This window comes from Hevea brasiliensis, unplaced genomic scaffold (genome assembly GCF_030052815.1).
Source record: "Hevea brasiliensis isolate MT/VB/25A 57/8 unplaced genomic scaffold, ASM3005281v1 Scaf212, whole genome shotgun sequence".
Classification (NCBI taxonomy): Eukaryota; Viridiplantae; Streptophyta; class Magnoliopsida; order Malpighiales; family Euphorbiaceae; genus Hevea; species Hevea brasiliensis.
The window spans coordinates 110,042-130,073 of NW_026614710.1; the positions used below are offsets into that span (position 1 = coordinate 110,042).

At 30.4% G+C, this 20,032-nt stretch overlaps 4 protein-coding genes across 4 annotated transcripts; 1 reads left to right on the forward strand and 3 right to left on the reverse strand.

Moving 5' to 3' along the window:
• Nucleotides 1–1,181: 1,181 nt before the first annotated feature.
• On the reverse strand, nucleotides 1,182–1,919 carry LOC131176654 (thaumatin-like protein 1). The gene has a single exon (XM_058141729.1). The coding sequence runs from the start codon at nucleotides 1,842–1,844 to the stop codon at nucleotides 1,182–1,184; it is 663 nt and encodes a 220-aa protein (XP_057997712.1). The 5' UTR covers nucleotides 1,845–1,919.
• A 2,463-nt stretch (nucleotides 1,920–4,382) lies between these two features.
• LOC131176653 (pathogenesis-related protein R major form-like) lies at nucleotides 4,383–4,828 on the reverse strand. The gene has a single exon (XM_058141727.1). It carries the CDS (start codon nucleotides 4,785–4,787, stop codon nucleotides 4,383–4,385), a length of 405 nt encoding a protein of 134 aa, XP_057997710.1. The 5' UTR covers nucleotides 4,788–4,828.
• Nucleotides 4,829–10,393: 5,565 nt separating this feature from the next.
• On the reverse strand, nucleotides 10,394–11,145 carry LOC131176656 (thaumatin-like protein 1). The gene has a single exon (XM_058141731.1). It carries the CDS (start codon nucleotides 11,102–11,104, stop codon nucleotides 10,436–10,438), a length of 669 nt encoding a protein of 222 aa, XP_057997714.1. The 5' UTR covers nucleotides 11,105–11,145; the 3' UTR covers nucleotides 10,394–10,435.
• A 6,919-nt stretch (nucleotides 11,146–18,064) lies between these two features.
• LOC131176655 (uncharacterized) lies at nucleotides 18,065–20,029 on the forward strand. The gene is made up of 2 exons (XM_058141730.1): nucleotides 18,065–18,244; nucleotides 18,363–20,029. The coding sequence occupies exon 2, from the start codon at nucleotides 19,076–19,078 to the stop codon at nucleotides 20,027–20,029; it is 954 nt and encodes a 317-aa protein (XP_057997713.1). The 5' UTR covers nucleotides 18,065–18,244; nucleotides 18,363–19,075.
• The last annotated feature ends 3 nt before the right edge of the window (nucleotides 20,030–20,032 follow it).

The window sequence follows — 20,032 nt, forward strand, 5'->3', positions numbered from 1 at the left end:
ATTAAAGTTTCTCTAAAATTAAAATAACTAAGGCTTTTTTATCAGGATGCCACCAAATTTAAAATATATTTTTCTTTTTTTCTTTTTTTGAAGAAAAAGATTTTACGGTTAGTCATTATTTGAAAGACCCACACTCGTATAGTCATTATCAGAATTGAAATATAATAATAACTTTTGAGGAAAATTTATTTTAATTTGATCAATCATGAATTTGAAATATAATTATATAAAATTTATTTATTTTTATATAAATCTCATGATATTTATTATTTATTAAATTCATGATAAATTAAGTATATATAAAAATTTTCTAGCTAAAATGTTTGCAAAATCTCAGGAAAAAAAAAATTGCGTAATGTAATTTGATAATTTAAATATTATTAATTTCAAATTCATTAAATATAAATTTGATATTCCTAAGTGAAAAATTTTAGTTAAATAAAGTTTATTTTATTTATATTAATGCAGTATTATTTAAAAGAAAAATTATTTAATTATTTCATTACATTGTGTTATAAAATAGAAATTCAAACATCAAATTTTATTTCATTAATATTAATTTTATTAAATTTCACTTTTTTATTTACTAAATGAATTAATTATTAGTAGATAACATATATATATATATATATATATATATATATATATATATATATATATATATATATATATATATATATATATATATAAGTTGCTTCCTTGTTTTTATAGAAAGCCATAAATAATACTATAAGATGTATCTTTCATTCGTCAATTTTGAATCCATATTCAAATCGTTGGACTTTAGAGCACTGCTTTGAAAGCTAAAGAAGAAACAAACAATGATTTTGCCTTGCTGTAAAAACAATTTGAATGGCAAACAGATGTGCCACGTACTAAGTGTATTAATTATAGAATTTGTACTTTTTAATTTTTGAATCAAATAATTGTGAAAATCGATTATACTAAGCGCAATTTCACCTATTAATACATAAATTAATTATTTTGATGCACCAATGTCTAATTTCTAAATCAAGGAAAAACAATTTATTAATAGCATCAGTAATATATCCATGCAACAAATAATTAGCATGGATATAAATGCGTCAACTTATTGAGTTTATGATAGGAGCTCTTAATTTTTTTTATTCTATATTATTAACTGACTCCTATTCTCTTCTCCCATGAAAGAAAGTAGGAATTCATGGACAAAATGTAACCTTGTAATTGGTTCCACTAGGACAAGTAAATATGCTGGTCTGATCATCTAGAGGGTAACTATAAGCATCTGGGCACCTATTTTTGAAGAACAAGGAATCGGTTGGGCGACAGCTAGAAACATTAAAGCAACAATATTCAACGGTTTTAAATACAGCACAAAGATTATTGCAGCCCCCAGGAGCCCGCAACAGCTCTGGGCACTGTCCATTAATATCAGCAGCACATCGGATTCCACGACAGCCACCAGTAGTGGGGCTGAAATCAATTGGGATGTTAAAGCCATCAACAAGAGATATGTCTAGAAAGTCCAAGTTGTTGAACTGATTGAGTGCAAACTCGGCCAAGGTATTTGGTGGTGAACCGAACCCTTGGCATTCTAGAGCCTTGTTACAATCGCCCGTCTCACATCCGTTGCCATCAAAGTTGCAATTGGTTCGGCCCCAAATTCGAGCCCCTGCGGTGCCTGGTGCTACGTCAAATATCCAAGTTTGGCCTGAGTATAGACGACGCCCACCCCCAGGTGAGGCTGCAGCCCAAACTGTATAGGTACATTGGTTCACAACATCAAAAGTGGCTGCATGGATAGCGGTAAAAAAGAGGTTAAGAGAAAGAAGAATGTGAGGAAGAGCATTGATGAGACCCATCGTTTCAGCTTTTAAATGCTTATGTGATTTGTTGGGGCTAGATCAGTCAAGGGTAAGGGGTATTTACAAATGGGTTTTCCGTGTGAAATTGGAATTTTTACTTAGACTTTTGCTAAAGACCTTGCCAAGATTTCTATGCAAAAGAAAAGTTTGGGCCACAAAAGCGATGTGGGTTTAATTTTCCATTTTGGAATTAATTAAGAAATGATCCATTCAAGACTTCTGACTTCCGATGGCATTAATTAGCGTGGACTTCACGTTGAACTTGGACTTCACGCTAATTATTATTTTTGTAATAAAGTATTTAATATTGTTGAGAAAAGTATTTTTTTTTTAAATATATTAATTAAAAAAATTAAAAATAATTTAAAATTAAATTTTATAAATATTAGTTATAAAAATATTAAAATAAAAATATTTTTTAATTATTTTTTTAATAATATTTAAAAAATAATTTAAAAACCAAAAAGTTTTAGCCCACCATCATTGCACTGTAAGATTAAAAAACAAATTACTCAACTTGGGTTGATCCATCGCTAGTTGACCTATGTCCACGCTGTTTTATTTTGTATGCAAGGTCTAAAATCTTTATATTAATTTATTAAATATAAAATCTTATTTTGTATGCAAAAGTCTTGCTAGGGATTTTAAAGAGAGATCTTTCTAGAAATCATTCTCGTTCATTTTTTTTTTCCCTCATCTCTTTAATTATTGAATAGTTATAAGTGAGATTTTCTCTCTCATAATAACTCCCTCTCATTTTTTTTTCTTTACTTTTTTACCAATAATTATTAACGGTTTGATTTTAAATTAAAATCGAATTGCTCGTAAACCTAATTTTGGTCTTGGTCTCCTTTCTTATTAAGTCTAATGGTTAATTTTCTAAAAATTCTTATTTTTATTAAAAAAATATAGTATATTTTGATTTGAAATCAAACCAAACTTAATCAGTCCAATTTTAATTGAATTATGATTTTATTCAGTTCAATTTTAATTAATTTAGAATTCGGATGGATCATTTTAGTTTCAAATCAGATGTAACCATCTCTACTCAAATCTATTATTTTTTTAAAGTAAATATTTATTTTTGAGAATTATGTGCTCTTCATTTCTTGTGATTTTATGTGTATCGCTGCTAACAAGTTTTTTTTTCTTAAATATTATTTTGATAATTAATAAATCAAACTCGTAAAATTATCATAAAGTAAAATCAGTGATTAAAAATTATCACTAAATGCCCTGTGTTTTAATTTTGAGTTCTTAACCCAAAATAATTATTTTTTCTTCTTCTAATTTATATCAAATATAAATTAATTAACTAATCTCTATTAATTAATTTCTCATTAATTAAATTCATATTTAAACACTTTAAATATAAATTTAACTTATACTATACATCCAATAATCTAGATTTGGTTTCAAGTCATGCTAGGGACTTTACAATTTAATTGCAAACCAAACCTATTTAATTAATCAATTAAACTCTTTAATTAATTAATTAAATCATATTTAAATAGGTGATAACTTGTGTATGTGTGTAACTTACTAGGCTCATCACTAATTAGCAATGAGACATGATATCAACTCTTAATATCATCAGAACTCTTTCTTACCATAAATGATTTCTCTAAATCATTTTATGAACCTCATAGACCATGGTTAACACCTAGCATAGCATGCCATGGCCACCCAATTAGTAATAAGGTTTACCTTAAATGAACCTATAATCATATATTACCATGCACTAGAATCTCTCTGTTACAAAATCCCAACTCAAGCTGGAGTCATGGTTTATGTCAAACTCCATTTGCTATGAATATTATGTTCTCTTTTAATTCCAATTCTTGATTAAAAGATTTTCTCATCGTAAACTCTTTTACAATAAATCTATTTGTCCTGGCTAGGAACTTGAAACATCAAGAACAATTAAATGAATATAGGATTTTATCTCTATTTACTTAGAGAAACAGATTCCATCTTGATCAACACCTACCTCCATATATAACTAGTAGGAGTCAACACATGCCCATATACCCATACACAGTACAAGTATGAAAGCAGTATCAAACTCAAACTACCTATATACAAGATAATTGTGCTATCTCAGGTCTAAAGATTATATGCACTGATATGATTTATGACAAAACATTGACAAGAGTAAACTCCATGTGCTTGTCATAAGTGTCACTGGTTCGGCCTACTTATCATTTATAAGTGCCTATCATGTTTGTTATATGGCATGAGACTCACCATTCCATCTTATTTATATCTCATATAAATAACTTGGGAACAAACATGAATACAATCTTTCTGGATAAGTCATGTCCTTATTATGAAGTATCCTCGATTGTGAACCTATTTATGATACTTTGTACTATAAATACTGTCACTCATATTCTTAACAACTTAAGAATAGAATTTCTAACAAAATATCAATGGACATTTTCTATTACACATAAATATCTTATGTAAACGGAAAAGTGGAAATGCCTTTCATATAATAAAAATATGTACAAGATACATACTAAATGATATGCTCTAGGGCATACTACTAACAATAGGAACGTTAAACCCATCAATCACAGAGATATCGATAAAATCTTGGTGTTCAAACTGGTCTAGTGCGTATTCGGCTAAGGTGTTAGGGGCTGCACCGTAGCCTTGACAAACAAGAAGCCCATTGCAATCACCAGTCTCGCACTTGCCTTTCCCAGAAGCATCAAATTGACAGTTGGTACGAGCCCAAATGCGTGCTTGGGTAGTTCCAGGATTAGCACTAATGGTCCATGTCTCACCGGTTTTGAGTTCCTTGCCACCGCCGGGAGAGGCAGCTCCCCAGACTGTGTAAGGGCATTTGTTAGTTATGTCAAATGTGGCTGCATCGGCAAAGGTGAAGTAAAGGGTAGCAACAAGGAAGGAAAGGAGGGATTTAAGTAAGCTCATTTTGGACAGCAAGAGTTTGTAGTGGGTGGTGATGAGGGGATGTGAAGAGAGATATATATAGTGGTGGGTGATGGCTTTTGGTTTAGTTTAATGATGAGATTGAGATGAGGTGATTGCGTGAAGCAGTTTGATTTGTAGGAAAATTTGATACATGATGATAATGATAATTTTGGTTTGGCTTGACTTGATCGATTGCAAGTCTACAAACGGAGTTGTACATCCCTTGTAGCCATGATCCATCGAGAAACAAGGTTGAAGACTTGGGAGTGTTTTGTTCAAGAATCCGTCGGTTTTTCTGACCCTTTTGTTTGTGAATTCAAGACCCAGTACACATGATAATAAATAAAATTCATATGATTATATCTTCTTTTTTTTTTTACATGTTAAAATTTTCATCAACTATTTATTGGTATTGTAGATAGTAAGATTTGAATCATTTACTATATTTAATTTTTTTTAATTTTTATTCAAAATATATTTTTTAGTAAATAATATTTTGATTTAATGATACATATTTTATTTGTTTCCTTATGGAAAATAATTTTTTATTTTTCATATCTAAGATTTCAATTTTTTATTTTCTATAGAAAATAAAAGAAAATTATTAAAAATATATTCAAAAATTAAAAAAAAAATACTCGTATGCAAATAATAAAAGAATTTCTGATTTAATTTTTTTTTTAAATTATCTATACCTTTATAATTAAAAATAAATTATAATTATTGTAAAATATATTTATAAACTTATATTTTTTTAGAGTTAACTGCTCATTAAATTTAAATTAATAATTTAAGAAAACGTTCGGAGAAAATTCTACAAGATATCTCTATGACATGTAACGCAAATACGCGGTGGCATTGAAACGAAAGCATATATATAACAAAGAAAAATTGTCCACATTGTTACTTCCTGATAGGGGTGTGCAACGGTCGATTCAGTTTTAAATTGAATTGAATTTATAAAATTAAAAATTAAAAATAAAATTTTTTAAACATCGAACTAAATTGATTAATAAGAAAAATTGAACCGAATCAAACTGATAAATATCAGTTCGGTTCGATTTTAAATCGATCAAACATAAATTTATAAATTGAGCATTTGATTTTTAACTAGGTTCGGTTTGATTTTAAACCAATCAAGCCTAAATCTTAGGGTTCGGTTCGGTTTTCTTTGGTTTCCTTGATATATATATTAATAATTTCGGTTGAGTTCGATTTTTTTTATTTTTTTATGAAAATAATCGAACCGAATCGATTGATCAAAATTATCAAATTTATAAACCAAACCGAACTCATTGAACTGAATTGACTCGATTCGATTTAAATTTTTAGTTTAAACCGAAAATTGCTCTCCCTACTTTCAGATGGTGACATTATTATGATAATAATAATCTAAAAATACATTATACATAAACAAAAATATCAAAACGAATCATTCTTAGCATCAATATATACCCCATTAACTAACCTTCATTATCGAAAAATTATTAAATATATTTAAAATAATATTTATTTTATTCATTAAATATAATATTTACTTTTTATAATTTGTATAATAATTTACATATAAAAACTATTAAATTTTAATTATATAAAAAATAGTTTTTTTTTAATTTCTAATAATATAATATTTATATTAAATTAAGGAAATTGAATTTTATACAATATCTGATTCATGATAATATTGAAATTTCGACATGGGGATAATGGATCTCATTGTCTACTGTTGACTAATGATTTTTTTTTTTATATATATAATTTTAGATATGGTATTGTGAACTTTAATCTTATTAACGGTCCAAATTTTCTGCTGTTTAGCTTATTCATTTGATGAACCGAAAGAATTAAACGATCGTATTTTCTAAGTTGAATCCCAGTCAAGCTTTCAATAGTCAGCTTTTTCTTCCGCCAATCATGGTCGTGCCACCTGAATATATGGGGTAACATGCGACTGGTATTTTGGGTTTTTTATTATTTATAATAGAATTTATATATTTATTAAATATAAATATTTCTCATAAAAAAGTCTTAAACGTATTGAATAAAAGGTAATTTTTAAAATTTTAATAATTTTATTAAAATATAAAAATATTTATATGTACATGATATAAACATATATTATTGATTTGATATTACACTTAAATAATAAAAAAAAATTATGAAAAACATTTTTTTTTTTTAAAAATAATTTTTGTAAAACATATTTTCTATCCTTAGTGACTAAGTATAGGAATTTCACCATTTTGGAGTAACGAATTAGGTATATGCGTGGAATTTAAGGAAAGAGATAAGGCCATGTGTTGTGTCTGCCCCATCATTTTCTTTCTAAGTTTCGTGGACGGATCTTGGCTAGTGACTACTTATTTCTTGCTTGATATTTTGGAAAGTTTTTATAATTAAATTAAAAATTTTTAAGTAATTATGTAATTTTTTTAAACAGTTTTTAAATTATGTTAAAAATAATAATATTTAAACAGTGTATTTTGATATATCTCAATCTTGATCCCAAATAGAGTATTAATCATTTTCTTTTTTGACGAAAATGAAAAGGCAAGTGGCGTTCTAAAAGCCACCCTTAGAACATTAATGTAACTACCTAATTTTTTTTATAAAATATTTTTAATTAAATTATTAATTTATTATCATTTTATTCATTATATTAAATTAACATTTTAATAATGATATTTTTTTAAATGAATATTATTTTAAATGTATTATTATTATTATTATTTAATTGTTATTTGTATTATTAAATTCAATTAGAGTTGTTTAAAATTAAATTATATTATATGTAAAAATAATTAAATTTTTTAGTGTATTATTATTATTATTACTAAAATTTTATTTAATTTAAATATAATAAAAGTAGTTTCGATCAATCTAAAGAGATAAAAAGGAACTAAGTGAATAAATTATAAAAATTTAGGAAGTTATGGTGTAATTAAAAGTTTAAAAAAAAGGAGAAAAAAAAAATAGTTTTTCAAAACAGCAAGAGACCCTTTCTTCCCGATGGTCCTTCTCTCCCTCACGTCTTCCTTCCTCTCCCTTTCTTTTTGCTCTGGTGCCAGCGAGGTTCCAATTAAATAATATTTATTTAAAATATATTATTTGTTAAATAAATAAAAATTGATAAGAAAATTTTTTTGTTATTACGATTAATCTATAATAACAAAATTAAGCATCTTAATTTTTTTTTACAAAAATTGATTTTGCTAAAAATTAAATAAAATTATTGTTAATTTAAAAATATAGTAAATGTTTTATATTATGATTTACTATAATGGCCTAAAATTAAAAATTTTGTTTAATTTATCTCAAATTTATTTTTTTAAAAATAATAATAAAAAGTAAATTTAATTAAAAAAATATAAAAAATTATTCTATCCATGTTAATTTTAAATATGTTTTATCACACTCATATTTATCTAATAGATCTCTCTCTATATATATATAATTTAAAAAGTGAAAAACTACCTTATAATTTAATTATTTTAATTGAAACAGATGTAGAATTAGAAATCTATCATTGGAGGGGAGAGAATAAATAATTTTTATAAAAATATAGGGACTAAAATAAAAATATAAAATATTAAGATTTCAAAATTAAACTATATGAAATTTGTACAAAGATAAAAATATTGGAAGGAAAAATAATAATTTTATAAAAAAAAGCTAAAATTTTAGTTTTAAAAATTGTCTAGGATAAATAGTAATTTAAAAAAAATTATATTAAATTTATGGATAAATTTTTAATCTTAAAAATTTGTGGGGGTATGACCCCTTATCTCCAAGTAGTTTTGCTCTTGAATTAAAATTTATTTTAAAGATATGATACACGGAGTTTTGTTACAAAATTACGAAGAATTTGTTCTTGTAAAGTCTCATTAAATTAGAAAGATAAAAATTAAAATAGATTTTATAAATATAAATTAATTATAGTAATAATAATAAACTAGCGAAATGGATATATTTAAAAATAATAATAATATATCAAAGTTTCTCTAAAATTAAAATAACTAAGACTTTTTTTATCAAGATGTTACAAAATCCAAATTTTTTTTTTTGAAAGAAAAAGATTTTCCTATTAATCATTATTTGAAAGAAGCAACACGTATAGTCATTATCAAAATAGAAATATAATAATAATTTTTGAGGAAAAGTTATTTTGATTTGGTCAATAATGATTTTAAAATATAATTATATAAATTTTATTTATTTTATATAAATTTTATGATGCATATTATATATTAAATTTATGATAAATTAAGTGTAAAAAAATTTTCTAGCTGAAATGTTCGCATAATCTAAGGAAAAAAAATATTTGTGTAATGTAATTTGATAATTTAAATATTATTAATTTCAAATTCATTAAATATAAATTTGATAGTCCTCAGTGAAAAAATTTTAGTTAAATAAAGTTCATTTTATACATATTAATCCAGTATTATTTAAAAAAAATTATTGAATTATTTCATTATATTGTGTTATAAAATAGAAACTCAAACATCAAATTTTATTTCATTAATATTAATTTCATTAAATATCACTTTTTGTATTTGTTAAATGAATTAATTATTAGTAGATAACACACACATGGGAGAGCAGTATTCGGTTTAAATCGAAAAATCGAACTGAATTGATTCAATTTGATTCAATCGGTTCGATTTTAAAATTCAATAGGTTTGGTTTATAATTTTGATAATTTTGGTTAATCAGTTCGGTTCGATTATTTTCATAAAAAATAAAAAAATCAAACTGAACTGAAATCATTAATATATATAGGAAATCAAAGAAAATTGAACTGAATTGAATATAACTGAATCAAACCGAACCAAAATCAAAGAAAACCGAACCGAACCTTAAGATTTTTGAGTTTTGATTTCTAATTTTTTTTTGTTTTTATGTTTTTATTATTTAGATTTAATGTTAAAAATATGAAATTTTATAAATTTTGGTTTGATCAGTTTAAAACCGAATTGAACCGATATTTTATCGGTTTGATTCAATCCGATTTTCTCTTATTAATCGGTTTGGTTCAGTTTTTAAAATTTTTAATTTTCAGTTTTTCCATTTTATCGGTTCGGTTCGGAACCGAACCGGCCGTTTGCACACTCCTACCTACACACACACATATAAAAGTTGCTTCCTTGTTTTTATAGAAAGCCATAAATAATGCTATAAGATGTATCCCTTCATTCGTCAGTTTTGAATCCATATTCAAATCGTTGGACTTTAGAGCACTACTTTGAAAGCTAAAGAAGGAACAAACAATGATTTTGCCTTGCTGTAAAAACAATTTGGATGGCAAACAGTTTGACGTGCTAGATATTGAGTGTATTAATTATAAAATTTGCACTTTTTAACTTTTGAATCAAATAATTGTGAAAATCGATTATACTGAACGCAGTTTCACCTGTTAATGCATAAATTAATTATTTTGATGCAACCATGCCTAATTTTCAAATCAAGGAAAAACAATTTATTAATAGCATCAGTAATATATCCATGTAACAACATATATGTAACTTGTAATTAGCATGGATACAAAAGCGTCAACTTATTGGGTTTATGATAGGAGCTCTTAATTTTTTTTATTCTATATCATTAACTAACTCCTATTCTCTTCTCCCATGAAAGAAAGTAGGAATTCATGGACAAAATGTAACCTTGTAATTGGTTCCACTAGGACAAGTAAATGTGCTGGTCTGATCATCTTGAGGGTAACTATAAGCATCTGGGCACCTATCCTTGAAGAACTTGGAGAAATCGGTTGGGCCACAGCTTCCAGGACCATCAGTGCAGCAATATTGATTGGTTTTAAATACAGTACAAGGATTATTGCAGCCTCCAGGAGCCCGCAACTGGTCTGGGCATTGTCCATTAATATCAGCTGCACATCGGATTCCACGACAGTCACCTGTAGTGGGGCTGAAATCAATTGGGATGTTAAAGCCATCAACAAGAGATATGTCTAGATAGTCCAAGTTGTTGGCCTGATTGAGTGCAAACTCGGCCAAGGTATTTGGTGGTGAACCCCAGCCTTGGCATTCTAGAGCCTTGTTACAATCACCAGTCTCACATCCGTTGCCATCAAAGTTGCAATTGGTTCGGCCCCAAATTCGAGCCATTGTGGTGCCTGGTGCTACGTCAAATGTCCAGGTCTGGCCTGAATCTAGACGACGCCCACCCCCAGGTGAGGCTGCAGCCCAAACTGTATAGGTACATTGGTTCACAACATCAAAAGTGGCTGCATGGATAGTAGTAAAAAAGAGGGTAAGAGAAAGGAGAATGTGAGGAAGAGTATTGATGAGACTCATCGTTTCAGCTTAAAAATGCTTATGTGATTTGTTGGTGCTAGATTAGTGAAGGTTAAGGGGTATTTATAGTTGGGTTTTGTCGTATGAAATTGGAATTTTTACTTGGAATTTTGCTAAAGACTGCCACGATTTCTATGCAAAAGAAAAACATTGACAATCGAGTTTGGGCCACCAAAGCAATGTGGGTTTAATTTTCCATTTTCGACTCGATAAAGAAACGATCCACTACTCCTGACTTCTAATGGCATTAATTAGCGAGGACTTCAGGGGGGGGGTGGGGTGTGGTTGGTGTGGGTGTGGGGGCGGCCTCCAAATACAGGTTGGTGTGAGGTTAAAATAGTATGATTATTATTCTTGTAACAAGGTATTAAGTATTATCGTTAAAACTGTTATTAAAATATATATATATATATATATATATATATATATATATATATATATATATATATATATATTAATTAGAGAATATTAAAAATAATTTAAAATTAAATTTTATATTTTTTAATTATAAAAATTAAATAAGTTTTTTAATTATATTTAAAAATAATTAAAAAAAATTTTAACCCTCACCATTGGACTGTAAGATTGAAAAACGAATTACTTAGCATCGGTTGATCTATTACTGGTTGCTGTATGTCCACGCTGTTTTATTTTGTATGCAAAGTCTAAAATTTATATATTAATTTATTAAATATAAGTTCTTATTATTGCACTTTCTTTTACAAAAAAAAAATAATATTGCATATAATTTCTTTTTTTTTCTCATTATCAGAATAGAAATATAATAATTACTCTTGAGGAAAATTTATTTTGATTATATCAATCATGAATTTAAAATATAATTATATAAATATTATTTATTTTATATATAAATCTCATGATATATATTATATATTTAATTTATGATAACTTAAGCATATAAAAAAAATTTCTAGCTGAAATGTTCGCATAATCTCAGGAAAAAAAATATTTGTGTAATGTAATTTGATAATTTAAATATTATTAATTTCAAATTCATTAAATATAAATTTGATAGTCCTAAGTGAAAATATTTTAGTTAAATAAAGCTTATTTTATATATATTAATGCAGTATTATTTAAAAGAAAAAAATTATTTAATTATTTTATTAACTCCGCCTAAGTAATTTGCGTTTAATCGGTCTCAACCCCGGATAAAAGAAGAGAGTTGACAACCAACATAAAAATTTTGTCACACCTCATGATATTGAATTATTTCATTATATTGTGTTATAAAATAGAAACTCGGACATCAAATTTTATTTCATTAATATTAACTTCATTAAATTTCACTTTTTTATTTGCTAAATGAATTAATTATTAATTCGATTCGATTTAATTCAATTAATTTTTTTTAAATTAAATTAAATTAAAATAATTAAAATTTTTAAAATATAAAATTAAATTATTTTAAAAATTAAATTAAATTATTAAATTAAAATAATTTAATTTAATTTATTTAATTCACTCCCATCTGGTTATAGACGGGCCGGAGTAGATCCTTCAAGAGCAGAAGACAACCTCATAATTATTGCTACAGGGCAAGTAAAAGTGCTGGTCTGATTTGTTCCTTTCGTTAACTGAAAGAATTAAATGATCCCATCTAAGTTGACTCCAAGTCAAGCATTTAAAAGTCTTTTGGGTTTAAAAGTCAAGCATTTAAAAGTCATATGGGGTAACATTCGACCGGTATTTTGGGTTTTTTATTATTTAAAATAGAAATTTATTAAATATAAATATTTCTCATAAAAAAAGTCTTTATATGTATTGAATTTTATAGTCCGTTAGTATAAAATTTAAACTCTCTGTTTATTTTGCAGAAAAATAGGTAGTCACATTTTTTTTTTTTAGTATTTAATATATTGAAAAAAAATTAATTAATAGAAAATATTTTTTTAATAAAAGAGAAAATTATGTTATTTTTAATTAAAAATGATTTTTTTATAAAAAAAATTATTTTTAAAATTTTAATAATTTTATTAAAATATAAAAATAATTATATATACATAATATAAATATACATTATTGATTTGATATTACACTTAAATAATAATAAAAAATAAAAAGTTTTCTATCCTTAGAGACTAAGTATAGCAATTTCACCATTTTGGAGTAACGAATTAGGTATATGCGTGGAATTTAAAGAAGGAGAAAAGGCCATGTGTTGTGTCTGCCGGTCTGCCCCATCCTTAGTTTCGTGGACGGATCTTGGATATTTCTCGCTTGATATTTTGGAGAATTTTTTAAATTAAATTTAATATATTTTAATCTTAATTTTTTTTAATAATTAAATAAATTTTTGAACAGTTTTTAAAATTATATTTATTATTATTTTATTTATTATGTTAAATTCATATTTTCTTCATGATATTTTTTAAATGAATATTATTTTACATGTATTATTATTATTATTAAAGTTATTTAAGATTAAATTATATTATATGTAAAAATAATTAAATTTTTTTAATATATTATTATTATTGTCAAAGTTTTATTTAATTTAAATATAATTAAAATAGTTGAACCTATTTGAAGAGAGAAAAAGAACCTAGCGTATAAATTAGAAATGCTAAGGGAGTGATGATGTAATTGAAAGTAAAAAAAAAAGGAAAAAAAATCAAAATTTCAAAACTGCAATAGGCCCCTCCCCCCTCTCGATGGTCTCTCTCTCCCTCACCTCTTCGTCCCTCTCCCTTTCTTTTTGCTTCGACGAGACCAACTCTAGCCCTGGCGAGGTTCTAAGCTAATTGTCGTCCCTCCAGCAACCACCGGCGACGCCTTGGTTTGGTGAATGGTGAGCAGCAGTGGCGTAAAAAAAAAGGAATAGCAAGTTAGAGCCAAAACTTCAAATGGTTCCTCCGACCATTTCTGATGGCCAAATGGCCTATCATCGATGGCACTAGGTTCCTGGGTGAGAGGGTTTTCTTTTCCAACAAGCATCACAGAAAATGGAGCTTTGTAGAGAGAGAGGAGAGAGAGAGAGAGAGAGAGAGAGAGAGAGAGAGAGAGAGAGAGAGAGATGAGTTTGGCAGTGGCTCTTCGGCCAATTTCCTGATGATTTGACGTCGGATCAAAGATTGAAGATCATCGTTGATCTCAACACAACAAAACTTGCAAGATGAAACCAACTTTACTTCGATCAGATACCGTTTAGAAAAGGTGATCATCAGACGATCTAAATCGTTTGGTGAGATTTTTGAGTTTTTTTAATGTCTATATATTAAATATAATTATATGATAATTATTAACAATATATATGCATTGTTAGGTGCGACCTGATTGGCGATAACTCACTAGCATTCGAAATCGAGTTTATGCCTTGTCATGGTGTTTGGTGGACTGTCCTTGAAAGTAGGGGTGGCAATTCGGGTTGATGGGTCGTGTTCGTGTCGTGTCAACACGCTACATGAAAACGATTAAAGTCGACATGAACACGATACGATTAACAAATCGTGTCAAAAATTTACACACGAACACGACTATTCTATTATACGAGTTACACGATACGACACGATACAGTTAATATTAAATTGTATTAGGTGTATTCAACATGACACGAGCCATTTAACACGAAATAACCCATTTAACACGGTTGTCGCAAGGTATTTTGCGGTCGCCTGGACGAACACTCTCCGAAGTGAGAAAGAGTGAGGAGTCGCCACTTTAATTTTGAGGAAAATTAAAGAAAACCGTTTATAAAAATAAATTAAAAGAAATCACTTCAAAAATAGAGATTCCAGGTTCGGGGTCCATATACGGGCGGGGAAGGTGTTAGGCACCCTGCCTCGTCCCTCAATAAGGGTAAACAGATTTAGTCTTATGTTCTTTCATAAATTAAAAGGGTAATTAGGGGGTTGGGATAATGATGATATTAATTCTTTGCACGGAATGAAGGACTGTTTGATATTTCACTTATTTTGGGTTGCCCAGGAACACAAGTTTGTGAGATGACCCTTTGGTGAATAAATTTTTGAGTGAATTTGTCTTATGTATTGGGGTTACTTTATTTTAATTTAAGATTTTGTTAAGAGAGCACGGGCAGGGAACCTCTCTCGATCTCTAGATGTATTTTATTAGCAATTGGGAGATTTCGGATAAGAACTCTCCTCCGATCTCCTTGTTTTATTTTAAGCGAGAATCAGGTAAGAACTCTCCCCTGATCTCTTTTGGTTTAAAATTTGGTGAAGGATCTCGGATAATAACTCTTCTCCAATCTCTGCGTTTTATTTGAATGAGGATCGGGTAAGAACTCTCGCCAGACCTCTTAAAGTATTCGGTTTAGGATTTTAAAGAGGGATATTGGATAAGAACTCTCCTCTGATCTCCACATATTTGATAAAGTTTTTGGTTGAGAATCGGATGAGAACTCTCCTCCGATCTTCATATATTTATTAAAATTTTTGGTTGAGAATTGGATAAGAACTCTCATTCGATCTCTTTAAGTATGTAATTTAGATTTTTATGAAGGATCTCGGATAAGAACTCTCCTCCGATCTCCTGTGTTTTTGTTTGAATGAGGATCGGGTAAGAACTCTCCCTCGACCTTTTAAAATATTTATTACGATCATATATCACAAGAACCTTAAATTAAGGGTTTTGGCGCTTGAAGATGCCAGGAACCCGAGCGAGGCTTCTCTTAACCCATTGATGCCTTATAACTAGGGAGGGGATACTAGACTAAGTTTTTGCAGATCTCCTTTGTGATCACCTTACCAGTACTCTTAGGTAGGCAATGTTCGATCTCTTTCATTTACTAGTCTGGGATCCGATCTTATCTCAATCCCTACTATACCAGGTTATCTCCTGAACTCGTTTGATAGTTCGACTTCATAACTTTTTCCTCTGCTTAATCATTCAAAACTTTTATTATTTTTATTTGTTTCAAGAAACTCTTGGGTTAAGATACAGCTGCCAACATTTCATGAAACTACCTACACGTTCCCCGTAACCAGAAAACCTATATTTGAAGGTAATAAAGGCTAAGAACAAACAAATAACATGAACTGATGAATAAAAGATAAACTCAAGAGAATAACTATCTACATGGGCCTTTTTTAGCATAATATGAACTTGATGAAAATTACGAGTATGAAAACAAAGAAAATAAAAAGCGAGCACTTGATAAAACAACTGTCTAGACACTTACCTGTGGGGGATTGAGTCCATTGAACTAACTGTGGAGCCACAAATATTGTAGAGCTGCAAGCCAATAGTCTGGGGACTAATGCTTACTTTGAAATAACAAGTACCAAGTTAGAATGTAGTTGAGCTGAAATAACGATAGCCGGGTTGGAATGAGATTAAGCTTGGAGAATAAAATGTTGATATTAAGGTGATGAAGACGAAACTGAACTGAGAACTGGTGTCGCAAAGTAGTGAACAAACTGAAAATGAAGAGTTCATGGTCCAACACTCTTTCAATGAAGATACTTAAGAAAACTGATTCATGAAGTTTCTCTATTTTGAAAGCCTAAAATAGCAAGACTGAATCAAGTTTCAGAGACTTTTCACTATAATCACTACCATTTTTTTTGTTCGTCCCTTAACAGTATTGCATGTAAGAATTTATAGGGAATGGGTTCTCCTAATGAAGGGTCAGGATCTCTTCTGGGAAGATAGAAGGTTTGGATTTAAAAAGACATGATCTGATGCCTGAGAATTGAAGAGAATCAAAATGGACTGCTGAGATCCTATTCAGAATATTTGTCCTTTCTCTTTTCCAATCCAACGGCTCAGGATCTTCCTGTCAACATGGATCCGAAGGCCGGGAACAAAATGTGCCAATACTGTCGTCCACTTTTTGATCCAAGGGCTCTGGGTTTGTCCTTACGAGTAAGATCAACGGTGGAGATTGAGAAGCACAGGACTGTCATAACTGTCCAAGCGTCTGTCAGCATTGTAGGCGATTCTACAAATGAAGCGTGCAGTGAAGATTTGATCTTGCCTACAACGCTTTAACTACCTCGGCTTTGATTATAAAGAGGATTATTGGAAATTGTCTCGTCCTTTCCTTGCTTTCTGATCTCCCATTCCTTCCGATCTCTCTATTATGACCCTTATGACCCTTTTCTGATCTCTCATACCGGGCCCCTCTCCCAATCTCTCCCATTCTTGAATCAGTCAATGCATTTAATCCTTCGGTTACCAATACATCCGCTTCGATTTCTGCTAGTAATAAATGCTCAGACCCCCTATATATATGCCTCAGCGGGGAATTTCTCCCACATTCCATTTCTCCTCTTTCCATTTCTCTCTTCTTCTGTTCTAGTTTCTCTGGTAACATTCTGGCCATGGTGACCGCTTTTAATCTTTTTTTGACTATTCTCTTTGCTCCCTGACTGAAAATTTACGACCCCGGTGATCGGAAAATCATGAGAGAATCGGACTAATTTACCGATCAAGATCGAAAATATCAATTATACCGATCTCGGGTCGATCTACCGATATAATCGGTGAACCGATTTCGGGCGAGAAGACTGCTAATTTCCCTCTTAACATCGGTGACTACCTGTCCTGACTGCAGCTCGGTTCTGGTCGATGACATCGACGATGATTCATCTCATTATCATGGCTTTTGAAAATGTTAATTACAATGTGTATTGTTGTTGTACAGCATTTTAGCAAAAGTTCACCACACACACCCTCTCCTCCTCCCGCTCCTCTCTCCCTTCCCCCCCGCCCCCCAACCCCACCCAACACCCGGCCCTGGATGTTTAGGGGATTTACCTGCATCTGCAAACTTGAAAACATCTTGACTTGAAATATTAGAGAGCAAGCATTTTAGCAGGGTTCAATTTTATTGGTTTTTCTGTCTGTTCATTTTCTGAACAACGCAGCCCATGCCTCCGTGCTGTCAGTCTTGTTTGAGACATCAAAGGATGCCGTTATTAAAAAAAAAAAAAAAAAAAAAAAAAAGAAGAGATTGTTATATCTAGCTCATTCCAGAAGGGGCTTGCACCTCCATTGACTGCTGGTTCTTTAAAGTTTGTCATGTCTTGAGTGGTAATAATCACCCACTGGCCCCCCTTTCACAGTTTGGTGTTTTTTCCTTTTGTTAGCCATCATCTGAAGCTAAAACGGAGAAACAAAAGCACACTGCTACTGGGCAACAGCTTTGTTCAGGTGCGAAGTTGATTATTTGTACTAATTATTTATACCAAATGATGATCTATGTCATGCGGAAATAAGCCAATCATACCTAAATTCAACTGCACTGATGTGGACAAACTTACTGATGCAGGTAAGGGGACTTCTGATGTGGGCAGCACTTCATCTTCAGAAGCTGAGTCCTTAAAGAAAAGCGGAGGCAAAACTGTATCCACTGTAACTACACTTACTGCGGTTGCCACAATTGATATACCTTCACAAGAGATTCCAAGAGATAATGTGGAGGGTAATGGAGCTGAATGCAAGGAAAACTATAATGGAAAATGGTCAGCACAAACAAAGGCTGAAGTTTCTGAGAGAAACCAAGACAAAACCATCAGCCCTGTTGGTGGCCATGGACTTTTATTTCCGGAAGCTGATAACAAGCAAGAGCAGAACTTGCCTGAGAGTGGGACAAGGAGGGATGAAAGCTACAAAAGAAAAGCTCAGAATAGTTTGAGCAAGTTCAGTAACAAGAAAAGTCTTGACTTGCCTCGTCGTTTTTCGAAGCGACTAGCTGCGATTGAACCTGAGCTGGTAGGCAATGCAAGTTCCTTTGTTCAAGCAATTCCTAAAGCTGGTAATAAGCAAGAGCAGAACTTTCCTGAGAGTGGGATAAAAGGGGATAAAATTTACGAAGGAAAAACTCAGAATAGTTTGAGTGAATCCAATAATGATAAAGGGCTTAACTTGCCTCATCAGTCTTCAAAGTGTCTTGATGAGATTGAACACAAGCGAGTGGTCAACTTAGTGTCCATTGTGCAAGCTCGTCCAAATCCAAAATCTATTAGGTCTCCGAATGGTGCTATGGGTTTGACTTCAGATGTTTTGGCAGAAAAAACATCTGAGCAAATGGAGGATGAACCCATAACAGAGCTTCTGCATCATGCTGCTGCTAATACTAATAATCCTTTATTTCGAGAGCCATCAAACAAGAGCCAAAACACTCATTCTGTACTGCCAAAGGCCAGAGTTTCTGACTTAAATCAATGTAAATTGGTTAGTGCTGACAAAGGACCTTTCTTAACTCCTGAAGCTGATGTTCAGAGTGGGATGAAAGGGAAGGGCCAAGAAAAAACACAGAATGGTTTGAGCAAACCAAGTGATAAGAAACTAAAGAAAGGGATGAACTTGGCTCGTCGGTCTTCAAAACGAATTGCAGGTCTTGAACCTGAGGTGGTAGCCAACACAGGGTCCAGTGCACGTGCTCTTCAAAATGCAAAAAGATCTTGTAAAACTGAAGCCATCCTAGCTGTGGGTTTGACTTCAGATGCTTTGGCAGACAAAGCATCTCAGCAGCTTGGTGCTGAATCTAGAACTGAGTTTCCAAATCATGCTTTGACTGATGTCAAGAACCAAGTGTCTTTTCAGGACACAGCTGTTTCCAAGCACCAATCGCAAGTGCAGGAAACTGACAAAACTAATGATGAGAATTCAGAACCACAGCTTATCCCTCCATTTGGGGAGTTCTGGTCGGACCCTTGCCTTGAATTTGCATTCAAGACTCTTACAGGTGAAATACCTGTTGAGATTACTGCTGAAAATGAGCTGCTTTCAACTCCTGCTTCTGATATCATACATGAGAGGAACTCGCTCATGAAAACAATTGATAGAAGTAGCAATGGAAAAACGCTGATCAACTCAGGCAAATGCAAAATAGTACAAAGCTTCATTTGCCTCGTCAATCTCCAGAACAATTTTCAGAGCTTGAAAGTGAACCAATGGGCAGCTCAATCTCCAATGTGCGTGCTTTTAAAATGACAG

Excerpts from the sequence above, each read along its gene's own strand:
- LOC131176654 (XM_058141729.1), bottom strand. The coding sequence starts at position 1,844 with ATGGGTCTCATCAATGCTCTTCCTCACATTCTTCTTTCTCTTAACCTC.
- LOC131176653 (XM_058141727.1), bottom strand. The coding sequence starts at position 4,787 with ATGAGCTTACTTAAATCCCTCCTTTCCTTCCTTGTTGCTACCCTTTAC.
- LOC131176656 (XM_058141731.1), bottom strand. The coding sequence starts at position 11,104 with ATGAGTCTCATCAATACTCTTCCTCACATTCTCCTTTCTCTTACCCTC.
- LOC131176655 (XM_058141730.1), top strand. The coding sequence starts at position 19,076 with ATGGGTTTGACTTCAGATGTTTTGGCAGAAAAAACATCTGAGCAAATG.